At 46.3% G+C, this 23,426-nt stretch overlaps 1 protein-coding gene across 1 annotated transcript in view; it reads right to left on the bottom strand.

Annotated features, from left to right (window-relative positions):
- Positions 1-23,426, bottom strand: part of slc18a2 (solute carrier family 18 member 2) — a 130,779-nt gene that overhangs the window by 13,649 nt on the left and 93,704 nt on the right. Inside the window, exons 8-11 of the mRNA XM_056292198.1 lie at positions 15,914-15,974; positions 15,049-15,144; positions 7,600-7,678; positions 6,399-6,450 (exon numbers count right to left, since the gene is read on the bottom strand). Coding sequence (XP_056148173.1) covers positions 6,399-6,450; positions 7,600-7,678; positions 15,049-15,144; positions 15,914-15,974 — 288 coding nt within the window. The remainder of the gene's footprint in view (positions 1-6,398; positions 6,451-7,599; positions 7,679-15,048; positions 15,145-15,913; positions 15,975-23,426) is intronic.

Below are 23,426 nucleotides of genomic sequence, written 5' to 3' on the forward strand. Positions count from 1 at the left end.
GTCCATCTCCTGCTGTGGCCATTTATGGTCTCCGACACACAGCTGCCCATGGTGAAGAGGAGTATGTTCAGTTGCCAAGCATTTTGTTGAGAGAGGATTTTATGTTGAAGATTGGACCTCTGTCAATGCCCACAGCTGCTGAAGCTATCCAGCTGTTACACGGGACATGCTCGCCACCTCAAATTTGAGACTTCACAAGTTTGCCTCTAACAGCAAGGAAGTAATGGAAGCATTCTCCACTGAAGATCATGCGAAAGGACTCAAAGACCTTGACTTGGATGTTGATCCTATTCCTGTCCAACACAGCCTTGGACTTTGCTGGGATCTGAAGGAGGACATAGTTACCTTCCGTGTAGCTGACATGAGAAGCCTTTTACATGCAGAAGGATACTCGCTACTGTCAATAGTCTCTTTGACCCACCTGGGAACCATCCTGGGAAAGTTCCTGCTATGGGAATTATCAAGTGAGGCTCTTGACTGGGATTCCCCCCTTTCTGAAGATAAGGAAGGAAAACGGAACACCCGGAGGAAATCACTGCATGATCTCAAGCAGCTGGAGGTTCCCTGACCATATGCTCCCACCACCCCCTTCACATTTTCTCAGATGCTTCTAAAGCGATTGCGGCCATAGCATATCTTCCTATCACCGACAGAGAAGGAGTATGTCACACTGGATTTGTCCTTGGTAAAACGAAGCTAGCTCCACAAGCTGCTCATCATTCCCAGACTGGAACTGGGAGCTGCTTTTCTAGCTGCAGAGATAGCAGAGATGGTCACAAGTGATCTGGATTTCACCCCAGATGCCGTGGAGTTCTACACAGATAGCAGAGTCATCCTGGGATACATCTATAACCAGACAAGACGTTTCTACGTATATGTCAGTAACAGAGTGCAGTGTATCAGGCAGGTCTCAAGTCCATCACAATGACATTATGTCTCTATGAGGCATAACCCTGCAGATCATGCCACGCGCTCCATGCCAGCAGCTGTGTTGACTATTACTAGCTGGTTTACAGGACCCTCTTCCCTGTCACAAACTGAAAAAGAACCATCTCTGGAAGAGGAAAGGTTCGACCTCACTGATCCAGACATACTAGATGTAGAAGTTCGTTCTCTCACCACCACACTATCTACAGAGAGCTCCTATCTAGGATCCCAACGCTTCGAGCGATTTTCTTCATGGGGGTCACTAGTGAGAGCCACAGCTTCTCTCATACACATTGTCCAGTCTTATAAGGTGACAGATGGTCAGGAGAGAACCTGCAGATCATGGCACCACTGCACAAGACCTCGTACAGTGGAGGAACTGTTGCAAACGGAAGCAGTCATAATCAACAGTGTGCAGAGAAAGGCTTACATTGAAGAGCTTGCCTGCATTGCCAGTGGAAAAGAAATTCCAAGGAACAGTGCTCTGAAAAAACTGAACCCTTACCTGGACGATGGAGGCCTTCTCAGGATAGGAGGTCGGGTTAAGCATGCTGCGCTGAACTTCAAAGAGAAATTCCTTGTGATTGTTCCAGGCTGCAGCCATGCTACAAAACTGCTTGTGGAACGCTATCATGATCGAGTCAAGCATCAGGGTCGTGTGTTCACTGAAGCCACTGTTCGCACTGCAGGGTATTGGATTGTTGGTGTTAGGAAGTGTATACACAGCATCCTTCACAAGTGTGTGATATGCAGCAAGCTTTGTGGGAAATTAACTGAGCAGAAGAAGACTTACCCATCGATCGCCTGAGCACTGAACCACCATTCATGTATACTGGGCTGGACGTGTTTGGCCCTTGGACAGTCGTCGCAAGACGTATGTGAGGGGGGCAGGTACAATGCAAGACGTGGGCAATTCTCTTCACCTGTATGAGCCCTCGTGCCATACACATCGAGCTGATTGACTGCATGGATTCATCCACCTTTATAAATGTCTTGAGAAGATTTTTTGCTCTGCGAGGTCCTGCCAAGCAGATTCACTCAGATTGCGGGACCAACTTTATAGGGGCCTGTAATGAGCTGGAAATCCTGCTGACTGATCCCCGTGAACCCAGAGTGAAGAAGTACCTCAGTGAAGAGGGCTGTTCATGGGTCTTCAATCCGCGTCATGCATCTCACATGGGAGGAACATGGGAGCAGATAATAGGTGTCTCCAGACACATACTAGATTTCATGTTGCAGCAGACCAGCCCCTCTCACTTGACACATGATGTGCTGTCTACCCTGATGGTGGAAGTCACAGGAATCATCAATTCAAAACCTCTTACTCATATCTCAATGGACCCAGACTCACTTTTCTTGTTGACACCAGCCATGCTCCTGACTCTAAAGGTATGCACTCTCCTTCCCCCTCCAGGCCACTTCAAGGAATCTGACCTCCACAGACAACAATCGAGGCAGGTACAACGTCTTGCCAACACCTTCTGGAGCAGATGGAGGTGTGAATACCTGGCAATGCTTCAGAGCTGAAGCAAATGGCAAGAACGACAAAATCTGAAGGAGGGCGATGTGGTCCTTCTTAAAGAGGCTCAAGCCAAGTGCAATGAGTGGCCCATGGCTCTTGTGACCAAGGCATTTGCGCACAGTGATGGAAGAGTCAGAAATGTCGAGCTCAGGGTCGCGAGACATGGAACAATCAAGATGTTCCTCTGACCTGTTTCAGAAATGGTTCATATGTCAACCAAGGACTGATTTTGAGGTTTTTCCTGGGGACATTCCCGATAATCTCAGTTATAGGGATATATCTACATAGTGGTATCTAATTAATACCAGGTGGGGAGTGTCATGGCACACGTTCTGTGGCCACCAAATTCATATTCTTTAGCACCACTTGTGGTAGTTTGTTGTAAAAAAACGGTGATAAATGTAAAGTGTTTTCTCAGTGGTCAGTTCAGATCATGCGACTCATAGGTTAGAGGTCAACGAGGAAAATACGGCAGTTTGCAAAGATTTCTCCATGCGTCAGACAGAAATTTCCGCTCCGTTTTTCTTTATGCTTGTGACTTGGGGAGCCTTTGCTTGTACGTTTGTTACCTTTTCCATGTTTTGTGCAAATGTGCATATTCATAATTTGGAATTCAAACGTTTGGATTAACAATGCTATTTGTGTTAATTTAATTTGCTAAGATTAAAAATGGTAAACTAAGCTAAATCTAGCTTCTTGTCGTAGCATGTGCATTTAGGCTATTTGTAAGCAATGAGAATTCATTTGTGCTGTACTTTGAGAACAGTTCGTTACCAAAGCATTGTGACTTTGCATTAATTTCAGTTTTACAAAAAAGGAAAAAAGGAAAAGAAGAGAACGAGGACTTAGTAAAACACATTAACTTCAGTCCCATGTTAAGAGTTCTCCCTAAATCCTGCTTGTTAGCTATCTGTCAGTTTTTGCGTAAATGAAACACGCATCAGGGACAGAATGGTGTGGATGGCAGTAGAAATGGGTTAGGGGTCATTCTGAAGGAAGAGTATGTCAAGGGTGTGCTTGAGGCGAAGAGAGTGTCAGACAGAGTGATGAGTATGAAGCTGGAAATCGAAGGTGTGATGAGAAATGTTATCAGCGCATATGCCCCACAAGTTGGGTGTGAGATGGAAGAGAGAGAAACATTCTGCTGTGAGATGGATGAAGTGGTGGAGAGTGTACCCAAGAAGGAGAGAGTGGTGATGGGAGCGGACTTCAGAGGGCATGTTGGTGAAGGGAACAGAGGTGATGAGGAGGTGATGGGTAGGTATGGAGTCAAGGAGAGAAATGTGGAAGGACGGATGGTGGTGGATTTTGTGAAAAGGATGGAAATGGCTTTGGTGAATACATATTTCAAGAAGAGGGAGGAACACAGGGTGACATATAAGTGTGGAGGAAAGTGCACACAGGTGGACTATATCTTGTGCAGGAGGTGCAATCTGAAAGGGATTGGAGACTGCAAGGTGATGACAGGAGAAAACGTAGCTAGACAGCATTGGATGGTGGTCTGTAGGATGACTTCGGAGACCAAGAAGAGGAAGAGAGTGAAGGCAGAGCCAAGGATCAAATGGTGGACGTTGAAGAAGGATAACTTGTGTGGAGTTCAGGGAGGAGTTAAGACAGGCACTGGGTGGTAGTGACGAGTTGCTGGATGGCTGGGCAACCACTGCAGAAATAGTGAGGGAGACAGCTAGGAAGGTAACTTGGTGTGTCATCTGGACAGATGAAGGAAAATAAGGAGACTTGGTGGTGAAATGAGGAAGTACAGGGAAGTAAACCGAGCAAGAGGTTGGCAAAGAAGTGGGATTGTCAGAGAGATGAGGAAAGTAGACAGGAGTACAAGGAGATGCGATGGAAAGTGAGGAGAGAGGTGGCGAAGGAAAAGGCGTATGGTGAGTTGTATGAGAGGTTGGACACGAAGAAAGGAGAAAAGAACTTGTAACAATTGCCTAGACAGAGGGACCGAGCTGGGAAGGATGTGCAGCAGGTTAGGACAATGAAGAATAGAGATGTAAATGTGCTGACAAGCGAGGAGAGTGTGTTGAGAAGGTGGAAGGAGTAATAATAATCATCATCATCATCATCACATTTATATAGCGCTTTTCTAGACACCCAAAGCACTTTAGTATGTTGAAGAGGGTAATTCACTTCAATCACCACCAATGTGTAGCACCCACCTGGGTGATGCATGGCAGCCATTTTGCACAAGAACGCTCACCACAAATCAGCTTGAGCTGGAGAGGGAGGAATCACTGGGCCAAAAACATGGGGGGGGGGGGGTGATCAGGTTGCCAGATGGAGAGAGCCAGTTTGGGAATTCTGCCAGGACACCAGGGAACCCCTTACTCTTTGCGGTAAGTGCCATGGGATCTTTAATGATCACACTGAGTCAGTAGATTTAGAGAAAGCATATGACAGGGTGCCGAGAGAGGAGGAGTGGTATTGTATGAGGAAGTCGGCAGTTGCAGAGAAGTATGTAGGAGTGGTGCAGGATATGTACGAGGGCAGTGTGACAGTGGTGAGGTGTGCGGTAGGAAGGACAGGTGGGTTCAAGGTGGAGGTGGGATTGCATCAAGGATCGGCTCTGAGCCCTTTCTTGTTTGCAATGGTGATGGACCGTTTGACGGAAGAGATCAGGCAGGAGTCTCCGTGGACGATGATGTTGACAGATGACATTGTGATCTGTAGTGAGCGTAGGGTGCAGGTGGAGGAGAGCCTGGAGAGGTGGAGGTATGCACTGGAGAGAAGAGGAATGCAAGTCAGTAGGAGCAAGATGGAATACCTATGCGTGAATGAGAGGGAGGATGGGAATGGTCAGGATGCAAGGAGTGGAGGTGACGAAGGCGTATGAGTTTAAGTATTTGAGGTAAACACTCCAAAGTAACGGGGAGTGCAGAAGAGAGGTGAAGAAGAGAGTGCAGGCAGGGTGGTGTGTATGGAGAAGGGTGTCAGGAGTGATTTGCGACAGAAGGGTACCAACAAGAGTTGGCCAGAAGTAGTAGAACTATATTCGCTATATAATAATCACATCATAGTAGTGCTATGTGAAGAAATAATAGATTGACATTGCTCCATAGTGATCATATTATGGTAGTTGTATATGAAGTCATAGTAGCAGTTCTTTTGCTACATAGTAAACATATCATGGTAGTGGTATATGGAGTAGTAGTAGTAGTGGTAGTAGTAATAGTTAGTAGTGGTAGTGGTACTTTTTTTGTGGATCCCCCCCCCCCCCCACTTTTTCTCCCCAATTGTATCCGGCCAATTACCCCACTCTTCTGAGCCTTTCTGGTCGCTGCTCCACCCACTCTGCTGATCCAGGGAGGGCTGCAGACCACCACATCTCCTCCGATACGTGTGGAGTCGCCAGCCGCTTCTTTTCACCTGACAGGGAGGAGTTTCACCAGGGGGACTAGCGCTTGGGAGGATCACACTATTCCCCCCAGTTCCCCCTCCCCCCTGAACAGGTGCCCTGGATGACCAGAGGAGGTGCTGGTGCAGTGACCAGGACACATGCCCACATCTGGCTTCCCACCCGCAGACACAACCAATTGTGTCTATGCCCGACCGTCTTGGTAGGCACCAGAACAGACAGCCATGCTACCCGGACACCCCCCCAGTAGTACATTTGCTACATAGTAAACATTTAGTAGTACTGTATGAAATAGTAGTAGTAGTTCATTCGTTACATAATAATCACATCATATCCAAGAGTTACATGTCATGCCGAGTACATTTAGTGTGTTTGAGATCATCAAAAGGCAGTGAATAGGAGACTCAACGTACAAAGTAGATTTACAGTGACACATATCAGTATCACAGGTAAATCTTCATCATAACTTAAGATCCGTAAGAGAATAAAATGTCAAGTACAGGTCAAATTTTTACCCCACAAGTTTCACACGAATCAACCATGAAATAGTATAAATATAGTATAAAATATAAATATACTTACACATATCACACTCATCCCTACCAATAACATCCCAATGAGCGCACACAGCCATCTAGAGAGAGAGAGAGAGAGAGAGCGAGAGAAGATGAGCTGCTTAATATCAATCAGCCACCACAGACTCATGATGAGAGACCCCCCCCCCCCACAGGCTTGTGTTTCATGGGAAGGTCATTATATCAAAGCAACAACAATAATTGATTGATTTTGAGATACTTTATTGATCCCTGTGGGGGAATTTCTCTCTCTGCATCCTAGCTGTGTAGCTAGGAGCAGTGGGCAGCCGCCGTGCACCACCCGGGGACCAACTCCAGTTGGTCCCGCCATGCCTCGGTCAGGGGCACAGACTGCAGGACTGACCCTAACATGCATGTCTTTTTGATGGTGGGGGAAACCGGAGCACCCGGAGAAATCCCACCGGGGGGGGGGGGCATGCAAACTCCACACAGAGGAGTGTGCGTGTTCTCCCCCCAAGCAAACTTCACACAGACGGGTTTGCAAACGAAGGACGACCGGGGACGACGCCCAAGGTTGGACAACCCCGGGGTTCAAACCCAGGACCTCCTTGCTGTAAGGCGGCAGCGCTAACCACTGGGCCACCGTGCCCCCCAAGATTTTGAAATCCGATACCAAAAGTCACGAGTAGCATGTCGTAGATTAAAGAGAAATTGCTTTATTTCCTGCCTTTTTTGGCTAACACAAGCCTGTATTTCTTAAATGGCAGAAAAAAGCGATTTTACCTTCATTTTAAGATAATAGACTAAAATAAAATCAAAAAAATGGGAAAGTAGCTGAATTGTGAGACTACTATAGTTGATATTTCTGGAGGCAAAGACCAGGACATCTCACAATCATGTTTTCATCACTCGGGCAATACTACACATTTCAAGAAAGGAAAACTTCAAAGTTTTGGGTTTGGAGCAGAAGTTTCACAAACTCAAAACCGAACTAGAGAAAGATTCAGGGAGAAACACTGGCAAAATTGTGAACAACTGCATGTTGATGACGCAGTGGTTTACCAGCGCTCATATACCCATAGCCTCACGCCATTATTGTTTAATAAAACCAACAAAAAAGAAAAAAAAAATCTCATTTAGAGGCAAGGAAATGGATCAAGGGCCGAGAAAGCGATTGAGAGCAAGAAAGAGAGGGAGGAAAAGAGAGAGAGAAGATAAAGAGACAGAGGTATAATTTCCCTCCATACCTCCCCATCTTGTGTGCCAACGTCCCAAAGATGTTCGTTCCAATAAGGTAGGAGATCGATGCGGGTAGGAAGGCCACTCCTGGTATTACAAAAGCGAGAGAGAGAGAGAGAGAGAGAGAGAGAGAGAGAGAGAGAGAGAGAGAGAGAGAGAGCGAGAGAGAGAGAGCGAGAGAGAGAGAGACAGCGGGGGGTTCTAGATAAGCAAGGCCAGTATCAGTTCTTCATCAACCACCGTTGCTCCATCTCCCATGCTCTGTGATGAAGACTCATGCTTCCCGCCTGCCAGCATGTGACAAACTAATATCCTGTTCAGCACCCCTCCTCCTCCTCTTCCCCTTCCATCAGCCCCCACCCCCCGTCCCCCATCTCTCCCATCTCTACCCCTCTGACTCGTCCGTTTTTATCTGATGGAGACTTCATAGACAATGGAATGGATAAAAGAACTAATATAAGTACCGGCTCCCTGTTAATATGGTTCAAAGAGATGGAGATTGGAGAAGTTAAATGTGTGTGTGTGTGTGTGTGTGTGTGTGTGTGTGTGTGTGTGTGTGTGTGTGTGTGTGTGTGCCTGGGTTTCATTCCCAGCCTCACAGCCTCTGGTTAATTTTGTCAAATTAATGCCCAGGCGTCCCCACCGTTGCAGTTTTTTAATCGATATCATAACCTGAGTAAAATCAATTAGCAAATGAACATTAATCTTTGGGTTTATTGAAGTCCATCTGTAAAACCTTATTCCTTACAAATTACCTTAAAAGAACAATGAACATAAAAGTGTGTGTGTGTGTGTGTGTGTGTGTTCAGGCACTGGATGAAGGTCTTTTCCGGATCCCTAAGGGCCCTGACGCACCAGGCCGACTGACGGCCAATGTGGGGCCGTCGGTGAGCGTCTGTGACCCTAGTTTCTGTGGTGTGTCCCCACCATCAGCACTAGTCGGACCCCTGTCGGCAGCTTTTTGAGAGAGATCACTGTGATTGGCTGTTCAGCTTAGCGATGCAGTGCAGAATGTACATGCTAGTTGGCCGTCAGCTGTTGTCTTTGCGGTGTGTTCAAGTGCTTCTTTTCGGCCCAGACGGCAGGCGACGTGAGGCGACGCAACAGTTGGCCTTCATCACTGCTAGTCGGTTTGGTGTGTCTGGGCCCGAAGGAGTGACAAGATCTGATCCTCTTGCTTTGGGACTTCAAAGCCAGGGTGGGACAGAACAACAGGATATGGAGTGGAGTACCAGGTAGGCATGAAGGTGAATGCAATAGCATGAGGCTACTTTTTGCTCTGAGCATAACCAGCACCCTCCTCCAGCAGAAGGCAAAATAAAAGACCCTGTGGATGCACCCTTGCTCTAAACATTGACACATGATTGACTACATTATTGTGAGACGTAGTAATATCAAGGATGTTCTCGTCACCTGTGCCATGAGAGGTGCAGAGTGCTGGACCGACCATCATATGATTGTGGCCAAGCTCCACATGAAAGTGTGTCTCCCATTGTGGCTGCAAAAGCCCAACAGAAAGCACCTAAATAGCAACCACCTGGGAAACACAGACGTAAGAAGTGAGCTGAGAGACTAAGGGAGCTGGAACCTTGTCTGAGCTCAGAAAACACAATGGAACAACAGTGGACCTATATCAGCTCTGTGCTCTACAAGGCAGCCTTATTGAGGTCTTAATCCATCAGCCATAAGAGCAGGAACCACCAAGACTGGTTTCACAACAACTCAGACACCATCCACAACTTGCTTAAGGACATGCACTAAGCACACTGGGCAGCATTAGACAATCCTTCATCCACCAACACCAGACAGCATTGGCAGGCAGCTCAGAGGAAAGTGCAAAAGGCCATACAGAATGACTGGTGGACTGAAAAAGCACATGAAATCCAGTACTGTATTGATAAAAATGACATGCATAATTTTTTAAATGCTATCAAAACCATCTAAGGCTCAATAAATCGCTACATCACTCCACTTAAAACAGCAGATGGTCTAACATTTCTGAAGGATCAGACTAGATCCTGTTGAGGTGGACTAAACATTTTGACACCCTGCTTAATCAGGACTTTGCTGCAGACTCCACCATCCTGGACAAACTGCCTGAACTTCCTCCCATCCATGACCTCAATCTACGACCAGCCTTCCAGGAAGTTCTATCAGCTGTATGTCCCCTTAAGAACAAGTCCCCTGGCACTTACAATAGCCTTGCTGAGCTACTAAAGGAGGGAGGGTGCACGTGTATGCGCACCCTCTACCAGTACATGACCAAGACTTGGACGGATGAGAATATCCCACAGCAATGGAGAGATGCAAACATTATTGTCATTTATAAGAACAAGGACGACAAGGCCATCTACAGCAATAGTAGGGACCTATCGCTCCTTTCTGTTGCTGGCAAGGTCCTGGCTAAGGTGTTGCTTCAGAGACTCATCAGCAACATCATCGAGTCAATGCTGCCTGAATCACAGTGTGCATTTAGAAAGAACAGAAGCATGATCGACATGATCTTCACGGCCCGGCAGCTCCAGGAAAAGTGTGGGAAACAACATCAGGACCTCATAGAAGGTTGAATCAGTTCATCTGGATACAACGTTTATTGACAGATGCGTTTCATCACTCAGCTAAGTGACATCTTCAGTCTAAACTGACTGCAGGTATCCCCACCCCTTATAAACAGTACAGTACAATACAGTGCCTAACGACCGAAACCAACAACCAGTTTCATATGCAAATATGGGCGTGACCTTTAACTAGTTTCAAAGGCCATGTGTACTATTCACAGAGGATTAGGGATTGCTGCAATCACAGTATTGTAAGATGGCGACAGATGTATAACGACCGAAACCAACGACCAGTTTTATATGCAAACATGGGTGTGACCATTCACTAGAGTTTCAATGGCCATCTGTACTATTCACATAGGATTGGGGAATAGTTACAATCACAGCATTGTAAGATGGTGACAGATGCACTCGGTTCAGGGATGGTTGCTCCCTAGAGGCCATCTATGGCCATAGATGGCCTCTAGGGAGCAACCATCCCTGACTCCCTGTTCAAACCATTGTTCCTCCCTATCAAGGATGTGCACATACTCATCTCTGAAAGAGTGGCCACTGGCCTGTAGATGGTGTCGACTGCGGGTTCCTGGCAATCCTTCTGGCACTTAACAGTGTACACTATATTGATCTGTTTGTGCCAGGGGACCTGATCCTTGGAGTGAACCAACTTCTGGCGCAGTGTATTTTGGTGTTTGAAAGCAATTGAGACGCGGTGTCTCTGATCATCAACTGGAGCACAAACTATGAGTCATCAGGACGCTGTACCACCGAGCTGAGAACATCCCCACCGACACAGCAGCCAGAGAAGGGGAGAAACCCCACATTAAACAGGCCTTGATTAAGTGTGGTTACCCTAACTGGACATTTGTCAAAGCCAGGAAGACACCCAAACAGTTCATCAGCCAGTAAAAGAGAGGAGAAGGACAAGAAGGGTCTAAGCGTAAACTAGTGGTGATTCTGTATGTGGTGGGAGTGTCAGAAAAGCTGAGACACATATTTTCAAAACACCATATCTCAGATGCTTTCAAACCCCAAAACATGCTGCACCAGCAGTTGGTCGACCCCAAGGATCGGGTCCCCTGGCACAAACAGAGCAATATAGTGTATGCTGTTAAGTGCCAGGAGGATTGCAGTGACTTGTACCTTGGGGAAACTAAACAGACGCTGGCCAAAAGAACACCCCTCTACACGCCAATGGCCACTCTTTCAGGGATGAGGAATGTGCACATCCTTGATAAGGAGGAGCGATGATTTGAACGGGGGTTCAAAGAGGCTATCTATGTTAAGAGGGACGGAGCATCCCTGAACCGAGGGGGGAGGGCCTAAGAGTACATCTGTCACTGTGATTGCAGCTATTCCCCAGTCCTCTGTGAATAGTACACAGCCATCGAAACTCTAGTTAATGGGCATATCCATATTTGCACAAGAAACTGGTCGTTGGTTTCGGTCGTTATATATCGGTTGCCATTTTACAATGCTGTGATTGCAACAATCCCTAATCCTCTGTGAATAGTACACATGGCCTTTGAAACTCTAGTTAAAGGCCACACCCATAGTATTTACATATGACACTGGTCATTGGTTTTGGTCATTATGCAACTGTATTGCACTTTATTGTTTATAAGGGATGGGGATACCTGCAGTTAGTTTATATCTCTTACCTGGATTATTGAGCATGCATCAAGACAACATCAGGACCTGTTTATGACCTTTGATGATCTCTTTGTTGATCTCGACTTTGTGCAAAGAGAGCTCTTATGGGATGTCCTCCTCAGGTTTGACTGTCCCAACAAATTTGTTAACAGTCCTCTGCCAGTTCCATGATGAGACAACTGCTCAGCTGACCATAGCAGGACATGAGTCCAAGCCCTTCCTTGTATGCACAGGGGTGAAAAAGCAGGGGTGTGTGCTAGCACCAGTGCTCTTTAACATCTTCCTCCCATGTGTCACCAAGCTTCTCCACAGGAAGATTGAAGACAGCAGCGGGTGTGGCAGTGGACTTGGGACTAGATGGCAACCTTTTTAACACCAGGAGGCTCCAGCAACCACCAGACTCTGTAGAGTGTGGATCCTGGAGCTGCAGTATGCAAATTAGTGTGCTGTTGTGACTCATACTCTAGAGGATCTTTAGACTGTCCTTGCTGTTGCGCCCAAAGCGTACAACAGAATGGGGCTGACTGTCAACATCACCACGATGGAAGTGGTTTGCCAATGGAGCACCAGCATCCCACCCATACTACCTGCCTTCAGTGTTGGTGATGAACAGCTGTCAGTCGTGCTATCTTTCTGTAGTGTTATCTTTTATATCTGGGGATTGTTTTCTCTGAGGGTAGTGGCATTGACAACAACATCCAAACCCACATTAAACAGGCATCAGCTGCCTTTGGGAGACTCTGGTGCAAAGTCTTTCCTCCAAAAAGGTCACCATATACCAAGAGGTCTGTGTCACCACCTTCCCCTATAGCTGTGAAGCTTGGGTAACCTACTGCCGTCACATGAAGTCCTTAGCGCTCTTCCACATAAGCTCCCTCTAGTGCATCCTGGAAATGACCTGGTGCGAGTGTGTCCTTCACAATGAAATATTTGCAAAGACCAACCACAGAAGTATTGAGGTCATGATCACCCAGCGCCAGCTGCAGTGACTGGGACACGTGATAAGAATACCCCTATGTTGGCTACCCCACAGAGTGTCATATAGCCAGCTACATCATGGTCGACGCTCACCTGGAGGGCCAAAGATCAGACCTGAGGATCTGGAGGATATTACTGCTGACCCTGCCACTTGGTGGCAGCTGTGTAGGGATGGGGTTCATACGCTGGAGACGGAAAAGACAACCAACATACAGCAGAAGAAAGCCAGGAGAAATACTACCATGGTTGCCACCACTACCACATATACATGCCCCAGCCCACCTTCAATAGAGCTGCTGGGTCCAGGATAGGACTCTTCAGCCATCAAAGATCTCACCATTAAAGGAGTGGACGTCCTCATCGGATTTTGATGGACAACCAAAGAAGAAGATGTGAGTTTGTGCATGATTATGTTTTATTTTATTTTTTTGGGATTCCCCCCCAGTTGTACCTGGCCAATCACCCCGCTCTCCAAGCTGTCCCAGTCGCTGCTCCATCCCCTCTGCTGATCCAAGGAGGGCTGCAGAGGGCTGCATGCCTCCTCCGATAGATGTGGAGTCGCCAGCCGCTTCCTTTCACCTGACAGTGAGGAGTTTTGCCAGGGGGATGTAGTGCATGGGAGGATCATGCTATTCCCCCCAGTTCCCCGCCCCCGAACAGGCGCCCCGACCGACCAGGGGAGGCGCTAGTGCAGTGATCAGGACACATACCTACATCCAGCTTCCCACCCACAGACACGGCGAATTGTGTCTGTAGAGATGCCTGACAAAGCCGGAGGCAACACGGGGATTCAAACTGGTGATTCCCATATTGGTAGGCAACAGAATAGACCACTACGCTACCAGGACGCTGTGCGGGATTGTTTTTACACGTGCCATGAGGGCATATAGAAATATGGCCTGTCTTGTTTGTGTGTATGTGTTTGTGTGTTGGTGGATATGTGTTTTTGAGTGTGTGAATATTTTTGAGTGGCTATGTACACCGACCAGCCAAAACATTAAAACCACCCTACCTAATATTGTGTTGGTCCCCTTGTGCCGTTGAAACAGCTCTGACCCATTGAGGCATGGACTCCACAAGGCCTCTGAAGTGTCCTCTGGTATCTGGCACCAAGACGTTAGTGGCAGATCCTTTAAGTCCTGTAAGTTGCGAGGCAGAACCTTCGTGGCTCGGACTTGTTTTTTCAGCACATCCCACAGATGCTCGATTGGATAGAGATCTGGGGAATTTAGAGGCCAAGGCAACACCTTGACCTCTTTGTCAGGTTCCTCAAACCGTTCCTGAACAATGTGTGCAGCGTGGCAGGGATCTTTATCCTGCTGAAAGAGGCCGCTGCCATCAGGGAATACCGTTACCATGAAGGGGTGTACCTGGTCTGCAACGATGTTTAGGTAGGTGGTACGTGTCAAAGTAACATCCACATGAATGCCAGGACCCAAGGTTTCCCAACAGAACACTGCCCAGAGCATTACACTGCCTCCACCGGCTTGCCTTCTTCCCATAGTGCATCCTGGTGCCATCTCTTCCCCAGGTTAAACAACGCACATACACCCGGCTGTCCACATGATGGAAAAGAAAATGTGATTCATCAGACCAGCCCACCTCCTTCCATTGTTTCATGGTCCAGTTCTGATGCTCACATGCCCATTATAGGAGCTTTCGGTGGTGGACAGGGGTCATCATGGGCACTCTGACCGGTCTGTGGCTACATAACCCCATAACACAGCAAGCTGCGATGCACTGTGTGTTCTGACACCTGTCTATCATAGCCAGCATTACTTTTCCAGCAATTTGAGCTACAGTAGCTCTTCTGTGGGATCAGACCAGACAGGCTAGCCTTCACTCCCCACACGCATCAATGAGCCTTGGGCGCCCATGACCCTGTCGCCAGTTCACCAGTTGTCCTTCCACTTTTGGTAGGTACTGACCACTGAATACCGGGAACACCCCACAAGACCTGCCATTTTGGAGATGCTCTGACCCAGTCATCTAGCCATCACAATTTGGCCCTTGTCAAAGTCACTCAGATCCTTACACTTGCCCATTTGTCCTGCATCCAACACATCAACTTCAAGAACTGACCGTTCACTTGCTGCCTACTACATCCCACCCCTTGACAGGTGCCATGGTAACGACATAATCAATGTTATTGACTTAGCTGTCAGTGGTTTTAATGTTTTGGCTGACCGGTTGTATGTTTGTGGGTGTGTTTGTGTATTCATGTGTGGTTATTATATGTGTGTGTGTGTGTGTTAAAAGCTTTGTAAATACCTAGCTGCCATTTCCTGGCGCACATGGTCTCCATCATCCAGATGGGCAGCGTTGGCTCCATCATGGCGATCGCCATGTTACCAAAACAAATGGCCCCTGGAGAGGAAGATTGAAAATAAGTGGACACCGGGTCAGTTATGTTCTCGACATTTCTGCTTTTTGTATTCTGCTTCTATATGTCTTCTACGTTCTCGTTTTCAATTTCTGTCCCCCCCACCCCCCAGATAGCAAATTTGCTGTGGCCCGGACCCGTCCCACACCTGACTTTCATCTCTCTTTCAGCCAAACCACATACCGCGTGGAATGATGGCACTTGGGCGGTCCGCTCCTGTTTGCCAGATCTGGGCCAGAACCAAGCCATAGCAGTGCTGCATGTGTCACATATTTGCCAAAGGTGGCCATATTTGTTGTGTGATATTTGGGCCATATTCAACATTTACCACACGGGGCACTTCAGGCTCACATCCAGATCATATGTTGCCCAGAGCACCGCATCTTTGCCACAAAAGGCCCACATGTGATTCGGCATATTTGGGCCATATTTGCTATTATACATGTGGGCCACTTCAGGCTCACATCCGTTTTGTCAGGGCCAGAAGAAGGCCATCAGTGCTGCATCACTGCCTGAAGTGGCCCACATCCGGATGCTGTCTGGTTCTCTCTCTCTGGCTTAGTCTTGTCTTCCACTGCCATGTCCTGACTCCATGGACAATAAGGCCACAATGAAGGACCAGTTTCGCAGCAGGTCCGTCATCTGCTGTCGCTCACTGCTCGGCATCGTTTAAAGAGACACCAAACCACACATGCCGCTTCTGGGTCGGATGATGGAAATACATTTTTCAAATTCACCTGGTTGTTTTCTTACCCGCAGCAATAAGAATGTACGGATCCTTCATCAGCGTCAGCAGCGGGGTCCCTTTCTGACTCTGTGTTTATGAAACAAGAGGAGGAACAACACAGCAGGAGGTCAAGTGTGGCAGGTCGTATGCATCAAACCAAACAGCCTCTTTCCAAAAAACAGGGTTCTTATGCTCAACCAAAGACATCTTTCTGAAACGTGTTTATTAGACTCAACACAGAGATTTTCCCCCCAACACCACCGCTGTGCCGCCACCACCATCACCATCATCACCACCATCATCATCATCGCTACCACCATCAAAACCACCATGGTAAAAACTACAAAATGTAGACTCTATCTTTGCAGTATTTCTAAAAAATAACCCAAAAACAAACCCCTGGCTAGATGTCTCTGCTCCAGTGGAGTTAGAGTAGATCTGACTGGGCGATACTGAGAATATTTATATATTCTCATGATCATATAACGTTTTTCAAGAGAGATGGAGAGGCTATCTTATCTATCTATCTATCTATCTATCTATCTATCTAGATCCATCCATCCATCATCCAAACCGCTTATCCTGCTCTCAGAGTCACAGGGATGCTGGAGCCTCCCCCAGCAGTCACTGGGTAGCGGGCGGGGAGACACCCTGGACAGGCCACACACACACACACACACACACACCTAGGGACAATCTAGTAAGGCCGGTTCACCTGACCTACATGTCTTTGGACTGTGGGAGGAACCCAGAGCACCCGGAGGAAACCCACACAGACACGGGGAGAACATGCAAACTCCACACAGAGGACGACCCGGGACGACCCCCAAGGTTGGACTACCCCGGGGCTCGAACCCAGGACCTTCTTGCTGTGAGGTAACCGTGCTAACCACTGCGCCACCGTACCGCCTCTGCTATGCCTGTGGTATTCAACCATGTGCCATGGAGGTCCACATGTACTCAGATCCCCTCCAACCCAACACCACACCCGCCGACTTCCATGATTAGTCCTCCTTTCTGGTTGTAATTGTGTTAACATATCTCTCTCTCTCTCTCTCTCTCTCTCTCTCTCTCTCTCTCTCTCTCTCTCTCTCATACATGAAGGAAAAACACTTTTAATACATAGCGGTAAAAGCTTGTTTCGTGCACCACGCATGAAACAAGCTTTTAATACATAAAACCCCTTTTAATACATAGCTTGTACAAGCTTTTAATACAAACAAGCGTTTAATACATAAAAACCCACTTTTAATACATAGCTTGTACAAGCTTTTAATACAAACAAGCTTTTAATACATAAAAACCCAATTTTAATACATAGCTTGTACAAGCTTTTAATACAAACAAGCTTTTAATACATAAAAACCCACTTTTAATACATAGCTTGTACTGCTCTGTATTAAAAGCGTTTTTCCTACATCTACATTGGTATTCCGCTCCTCATTTGTTGAGCACTTTTATCAACACCAGTGATGGTTGTTAATGGTTGACAACACCAGTGACGGTTGTTAATGGTTGACAACACCAGTGACGGTTGATAATGGTTGACAACACCAGTGACGGTTGTTAATGGTTGACAACACCAGTGACGGTTGTTAATGGTTGACAACACCAGTGACGGTTGATAATGGTTGACAACACCAGTGACGGTTGATAATGGTTGACAACACCAGTGACGGTTGTTAATGGTTGACAACACCAGTGACGGTTGATAATGGTTGACAACACCACTGACGGTTGTTAATGGTTGACAACACCAGTGACGGTTGATAATGGTTGACAACACCAGTGACGGTTGTTAATGGTTGACAACACCAGTGACGGTTGATAATGGTTGACAACACCAGTGACGGTTGTTAATGGTTGACAACACCAGTGACGGTTGATAATGGTTGACAACACCAGTGACGGTTGATAATGGTTGACAACACCAGTGACGGTTGTTAATGGTTGACAACACCAGTGACGGTTGATAATGGTTGACAACACCAGTGACGGTTGATAATGGTTGACAACACCAGTGACGGTTGATAATGGTTGACAACACCAGTGACGGTTGATAATGGTTGACAACACCAGTGACGGTTGATAATGGTTGACAACACCAGTGACGGTTGTTAATGGTTGACAACACCAGTGACGGTTGATAATGGTTGACAACACCCGTGACGGTTGATAATGGTTGACAACACCAGTGACGGTTGATAATGGTTGACAACACCAGTGACGGTTGATAATGGTTGACAACACCAGTGACGGTTGTTAATGGTTGACAACACCAGTGACGGTTGATAATGGTTGACAACACCAGTGATGGTGTGCTGCCTGCCCTTCCACTCCTCACATAAGTTTGTCTTTTTTTACATGATGATGCTGGTCGCGTGGCTTGGGTCCTGGACTGCTCCGTTGGCACGTGGACACTGCTTGGCATCCTGTGCATCATGTTCTTCATAAATGTTATGTCCATTATAATTCTGTTCTCCTCTTTCAATGTTGTATTATGTAAATTGCGTGAAAACAACATCATTGCACGCTGTCCTTCTTGGGAGAGAGATCCCTCCTCTGTTGCTCTCCCTGAGGTTTCTTCCTAGTGTTTCTCCCTGTTAAAGGGTTTTTAGGGAGGTGTTCCTTATCCGATGAGAGGGTCTAAGGACAGGATGTTGTGTTGCTGTTAAGCCCACTGAGGCACAGTTGTAATTTGTGATATTGGGCTATACATATAAAATTGATTTGATTTGATTTTGATTTGATGGTTCCCGAAAAAACAAAAAAAACAAAAACTGCCATATATACATATGTGTGTGTGTGATATCTGCTCACATTTACAATTTGTTTTTAATGCAGACCTCGTGTTTTGAGAGACTTCAGGCAGCAGATTCTGGCTATCATTAATTTGGACAACCAAATTGTGTATCACAATATGACGATATCTGACTGTCATCTGGATCCAACACCACAGTAAATAAGGGTATTGGAGTATTACACAGCCCTACGTAGGGAAGATTGTTCTCGCTAAAAAGTCTCTGTGGACTGACAGCATAACAGCCGGCGGGCCCGAGAGACAGTCTTCTTTGTGACAAGGCTTCATCACACCCCATTAAAATTGTAAGAGCATCGTGTGGAGACACAGACGAGTTTGCCGAGGGCGACAGATGGAGGACAGAGAGAATGTGCCAGACTCTGCTGCCAATGACCAGGAAAGGACTCTCCCCCTGGGTTCACCTCCATTAACAGTCTCTCCTGGTTCTCACTCGCTACGGCTACATGGCTAGCTCATGTGTCACGTTTAAAGGTGACGCCACTGGTGACGCCTCCGTTTGTCTTTCTGAAGAGGAGTGTCCTTCATTAGCCGCGTTGGACATAATGAGCCCACCGTGCAAACAAAGCCCTGTTTTCTTCACACGGGTCGTTTTGTGTCCTTTTCCCTGCAAACAGCCATGTTGGTCTGGCACACATTCATGCCGTTTACTTCAGTGACGTTGAAGAGTGATGCTCTTATTCAGAGGACCGACAATGCAACGGCGAAATAACTGCAGGTTACTTCCGTAACCCCGGGTCTCCGAGTGGCACGAGCGAGCCATCGGAACGAATGCAGTGGGAGAGAAATTCATGTGACAGGATCCCCGGTGGCAGTAACGTAATGACAGTAACACCGCAAATGTGCCGGGTCACAATGAGACGTCATTTAACATATTCAAGTAAGAAAATCCCCAAAACAAGCACAATAACCTGCCGGCGCTTTGAGATATTTCACTTTCGTAAGATTTCCCGAAACAAGCTGAACTCACTTGTTTACCTGACAGACCAGACATGGCACTGATTCGAAGGTATCCCGTCTAGTCTGCAGCATGGCTTGTAAAGTTAAATCATGCAGCTATTACACAAACCCCCTTAAAGCAGTTCTGCACAAAAGCCCCCCTTATTTTATTCCTAAAAATGAAATCCCTATGTTAAATAACTCAGGATAGACATTCTGTAATCAGGATAAGTAATCTTTCATGACGAGTAAATGATTCTTGAAAAAACACAAGATATTTCTGTGTGATTGTTAAGACTGTCAGATGTGCTCAGATATACAGCGTCTGCAGCGAGGTCGAACTCTTATACAAACCTATACAAACTCCAACACTTCTCTGGAGAAACTTATCCAAAGACAAAACCAATACAGAAATCATCTGGAACATATCATCTGGAACGTGATCTTTATCTAGCTCCGACAGGCTTTTATTACGTCACGACTGATCTCCGTCAGGCCCATGAATCAAAACTGAATGGAGCAGGATGTCTGTCTTCTGGCAGGCATAGCATCTGCTAAGTGGTGCAACAAATTACTCACAGTACATGGGAAACTGAATTTATATATATATATATATATATATATATATATATGTATATATATATATCGTTTTTTTCTTCTTCCAGAAACCATCAATGGTGTTAATAAAAGTGCTCAACTAATGAGGAGCTATATACATTATATACACACACACACACACACACACACACACATATTACAGTTGTGCTTGAAAGTTTGTGAACTGTTTAGAATTTTTTATATTTCTGCATAAAAAGTGGATAAAGACGACCCAGTTAAACAAATGAAACAAAAATATTATACTTGGTCATCTATTTATTGAGGAAAATGATCCAATATTACATATCTGTGAGTGGCAAAAGTATGTGAACCTTTGCTTTCAGTATCTGGTGTGACACCCCCCCCCCCCCCACTTGTGCAGCAATAACTGCAACTAAACGTTTCTGGTAACTGTTGATCAGTCCTGCACACCGGCTTGGAGCAATTTTAGCCCATTCCTCAATACAGAACAGCTTCAACTCTGGGATGTTGGTGGGTTTCCTCACATGAACTGCTCGCTTCAGGTCCTTCCACAACATCTGGATTGGAGTAAGGTCAGGACTTTGAGTTGGCCGTTCCAAAACATTAACTTTATTCTTCTTGAGCCGTTCTTTGATAGAACGACGTGTGCTTAGGGTCGTTGTCTTGCTGCATGACCCACGTTCTCTTGAGATTCAGTTCACGGACAGATGTCCTGACATTTTCCTTAAGAAGTCGCTGGTGTAATTCAGAATTCATTGTTCCATCAATTGTGGCAAGCCGTCCTGGCCCAGATGCAGCAGAACAGGCCCAAACCATGGTACCACCACCACCACCACGTTTCACTCATGGGATAAGGTTCTTATGCTGGAATGCAGTGTTTTCCTTTCTCCAAACATGACGCTTCTCATTTAAACCAGAAAGTTCTACTTTGGTCTCATCCGTCCACAAAACATTTTTCCAGTAGCCTTCTGGCTTGTCCACGTGATCTTTAGCAAACTGCAGACAGGCAGCAATGTTCTTTTTGGAGAGCAGTGCCTTTCTCCTTGCAACCCTGCCATGCACACTGTTGTTGTTCAGTGTTCTCCTGATGGTGGACTCATGAACATTAGCCAGTGTGAGAGAGGCCTTTAGTTGCTTAGAAGTTACCCAGGGTTCCTTTGGGCCCAGGCCGACTGTTACACGCCTTGCTCTTGGAGTGATCTTTGATGGTTGACCACTCCTGGGGAGGGTAACAGTGGTCTTGAACGTCCTCCATTTGTACACAGTCTGTCTGACTGTGGATTGGTGGAGTCCAAACTCTTTAGAGATGGTTCTGTAACCTTTTCCAGCCCGATGAGCATCAACAACGCTTTTTCTGGGGTCCTCAGAAATCTCCTTTGTTCTTGCCATGATGCACTTCCACAAACGTGTGTTGTGAAGACCAGACTTTGATAGAACCCTGTTCTTTAAATAAAACAGGTGCCCCCTCATACATGACTGTCATCCCATTGAGTGAAAACACCCGACTCTAATTTCACCTTCAAATTAACTGCTAATCCTAGAGGTTCACATACTTTTGCCACTCACAGATATGTAATATTGGGTCATTTTCCTCAATATATAAATGACCAAGTATAATATTTGTTTAATTGGGTTCTCTTCATCTAATTTTAGGACTTGTGTGAAAATCTGGTGACGTTTTAGGTCATATTTATGCAGAAATACAGAAAATTCTAAGGGGTGTATATATATTTATATACACCCTTTTGTGAGCTAGTGGGCTTGTGTTTGACTTCCTCGACATCTCATTAGACCTTAGAAATTGTACATACAGGCCATACACGAAGCCCAACAATATACTGCAATACATCCACAGAGAAAGCAGTCATCCGCCCTCCATTTTGAAAAATACCCCAGTGAGCACAAACAAAAGACTCTCATGTTTATCATCCAGCGAGGCCATCTTTAACGAAGCACCCCCCCCCCCAACCATGAAGCCTTACAAACATGTGGATATGATTTCAGACTCAACTACAATCCACCAGCAGTTAGCGACAGCCAGCAACAACAACAAAAACACTGCAGCAGAAGGTGGAACATCAGCTGGTATAACCCTCCCTACAGCGCCACCGTGTGGCCTCTAATATTGGAAAACAATTTTTCAAACTTTTGGATGAGTGCTTTACCCCAGACCACCAACTGAGGAAGATATTCAACAGAAACACAGTCAAACTGAGCTACAGCTGCAGGCCAGATGTTCAGCAGGTTATTTCCTCCCACAACACAAGCATCATGGCCAAGGCCCAGACCCCCTCACCGCAACCAAGCACCTCCAACTGCAACTGCCGTGCTAAGGCATCGTGTCCTCTAGAGGGAAAATGCCACATAGAGGGAGTCATCTACCAGGCATCGGTGACGAGAGAAGACACTACAATGTGGACACTTAGGTGGGATGGACAGAGGCCCTTTTAAAATGAGGTTTAACGGCCATATGAGCAGCTTCAGACATGAACACGTGGAAAATGCAACGGCCTAAAGCCGCCACGTTTGGTCATTGGTAGAGAAGAATATCAGTTCTTCCCTCTCATGGAAAACCCTTACAAAGACTAGTGCCTATTCAGTTAGGGGTAGAAGATGTGCCCTGTGCTTGGCAGAAAAGTATCTTATGATTTGCAGACCTGATATGTCCACCTTGAATAATAGAAAAGAATTGGCCACCAGCTGTAGACACCGAAAAACATGTCTCCTCTGTAACTATAAGTAAAATGTCTTTATTACCCCCCCCCCCATGAGATGAGATACACATATGACCTTTATTAGGTTTTTTAAAAAATATTTTAACTGGCTGTCCTTCCAACTCTGCCCCAACACCACCCCACTATATAATTCACGTTACCTCGTTATGTTTTTAATGTAGACCATTTCAGCAGCGCCCTGGCCCCTAAATGCTTTTCAAACCAAACCCCAGTCCCATTGGCTGTAACGTTTTCTACCCCTCCATTGGTTGTACCTACCCCATTGGTTGTTATCGTTCTAATGTTTCCCCCATCTGATTGGTCGCTGTCCAACCGAAATTAGGGGTGTGACGCTGGGCAACGTAAACTGTGTGATTCTTTGTTGAACCACATTAGCGGCTGATGAGTGTGAGACGCACCAAACAGGCCTGTACTGCAGTGTATTAAAGACTTATTCCCTGTATCCCTGTGGAGATTACACTCCTCGTT

The sequence above is a fragment of the Lampris incognitus genome, chromosome 13 (assembly GCF_029633865.1).
Source record: "Lampris incognitus isolate fLamInc1 chromosome 13, fLamInc1.hap2, whole genome shotgun sequence".
Taxonomy (NCBI): Eukaryota; Metazoa; Chordata; class Actinopteri; order Lampriformes; family Lampridae; genus Lampris; species Lampris incognitus.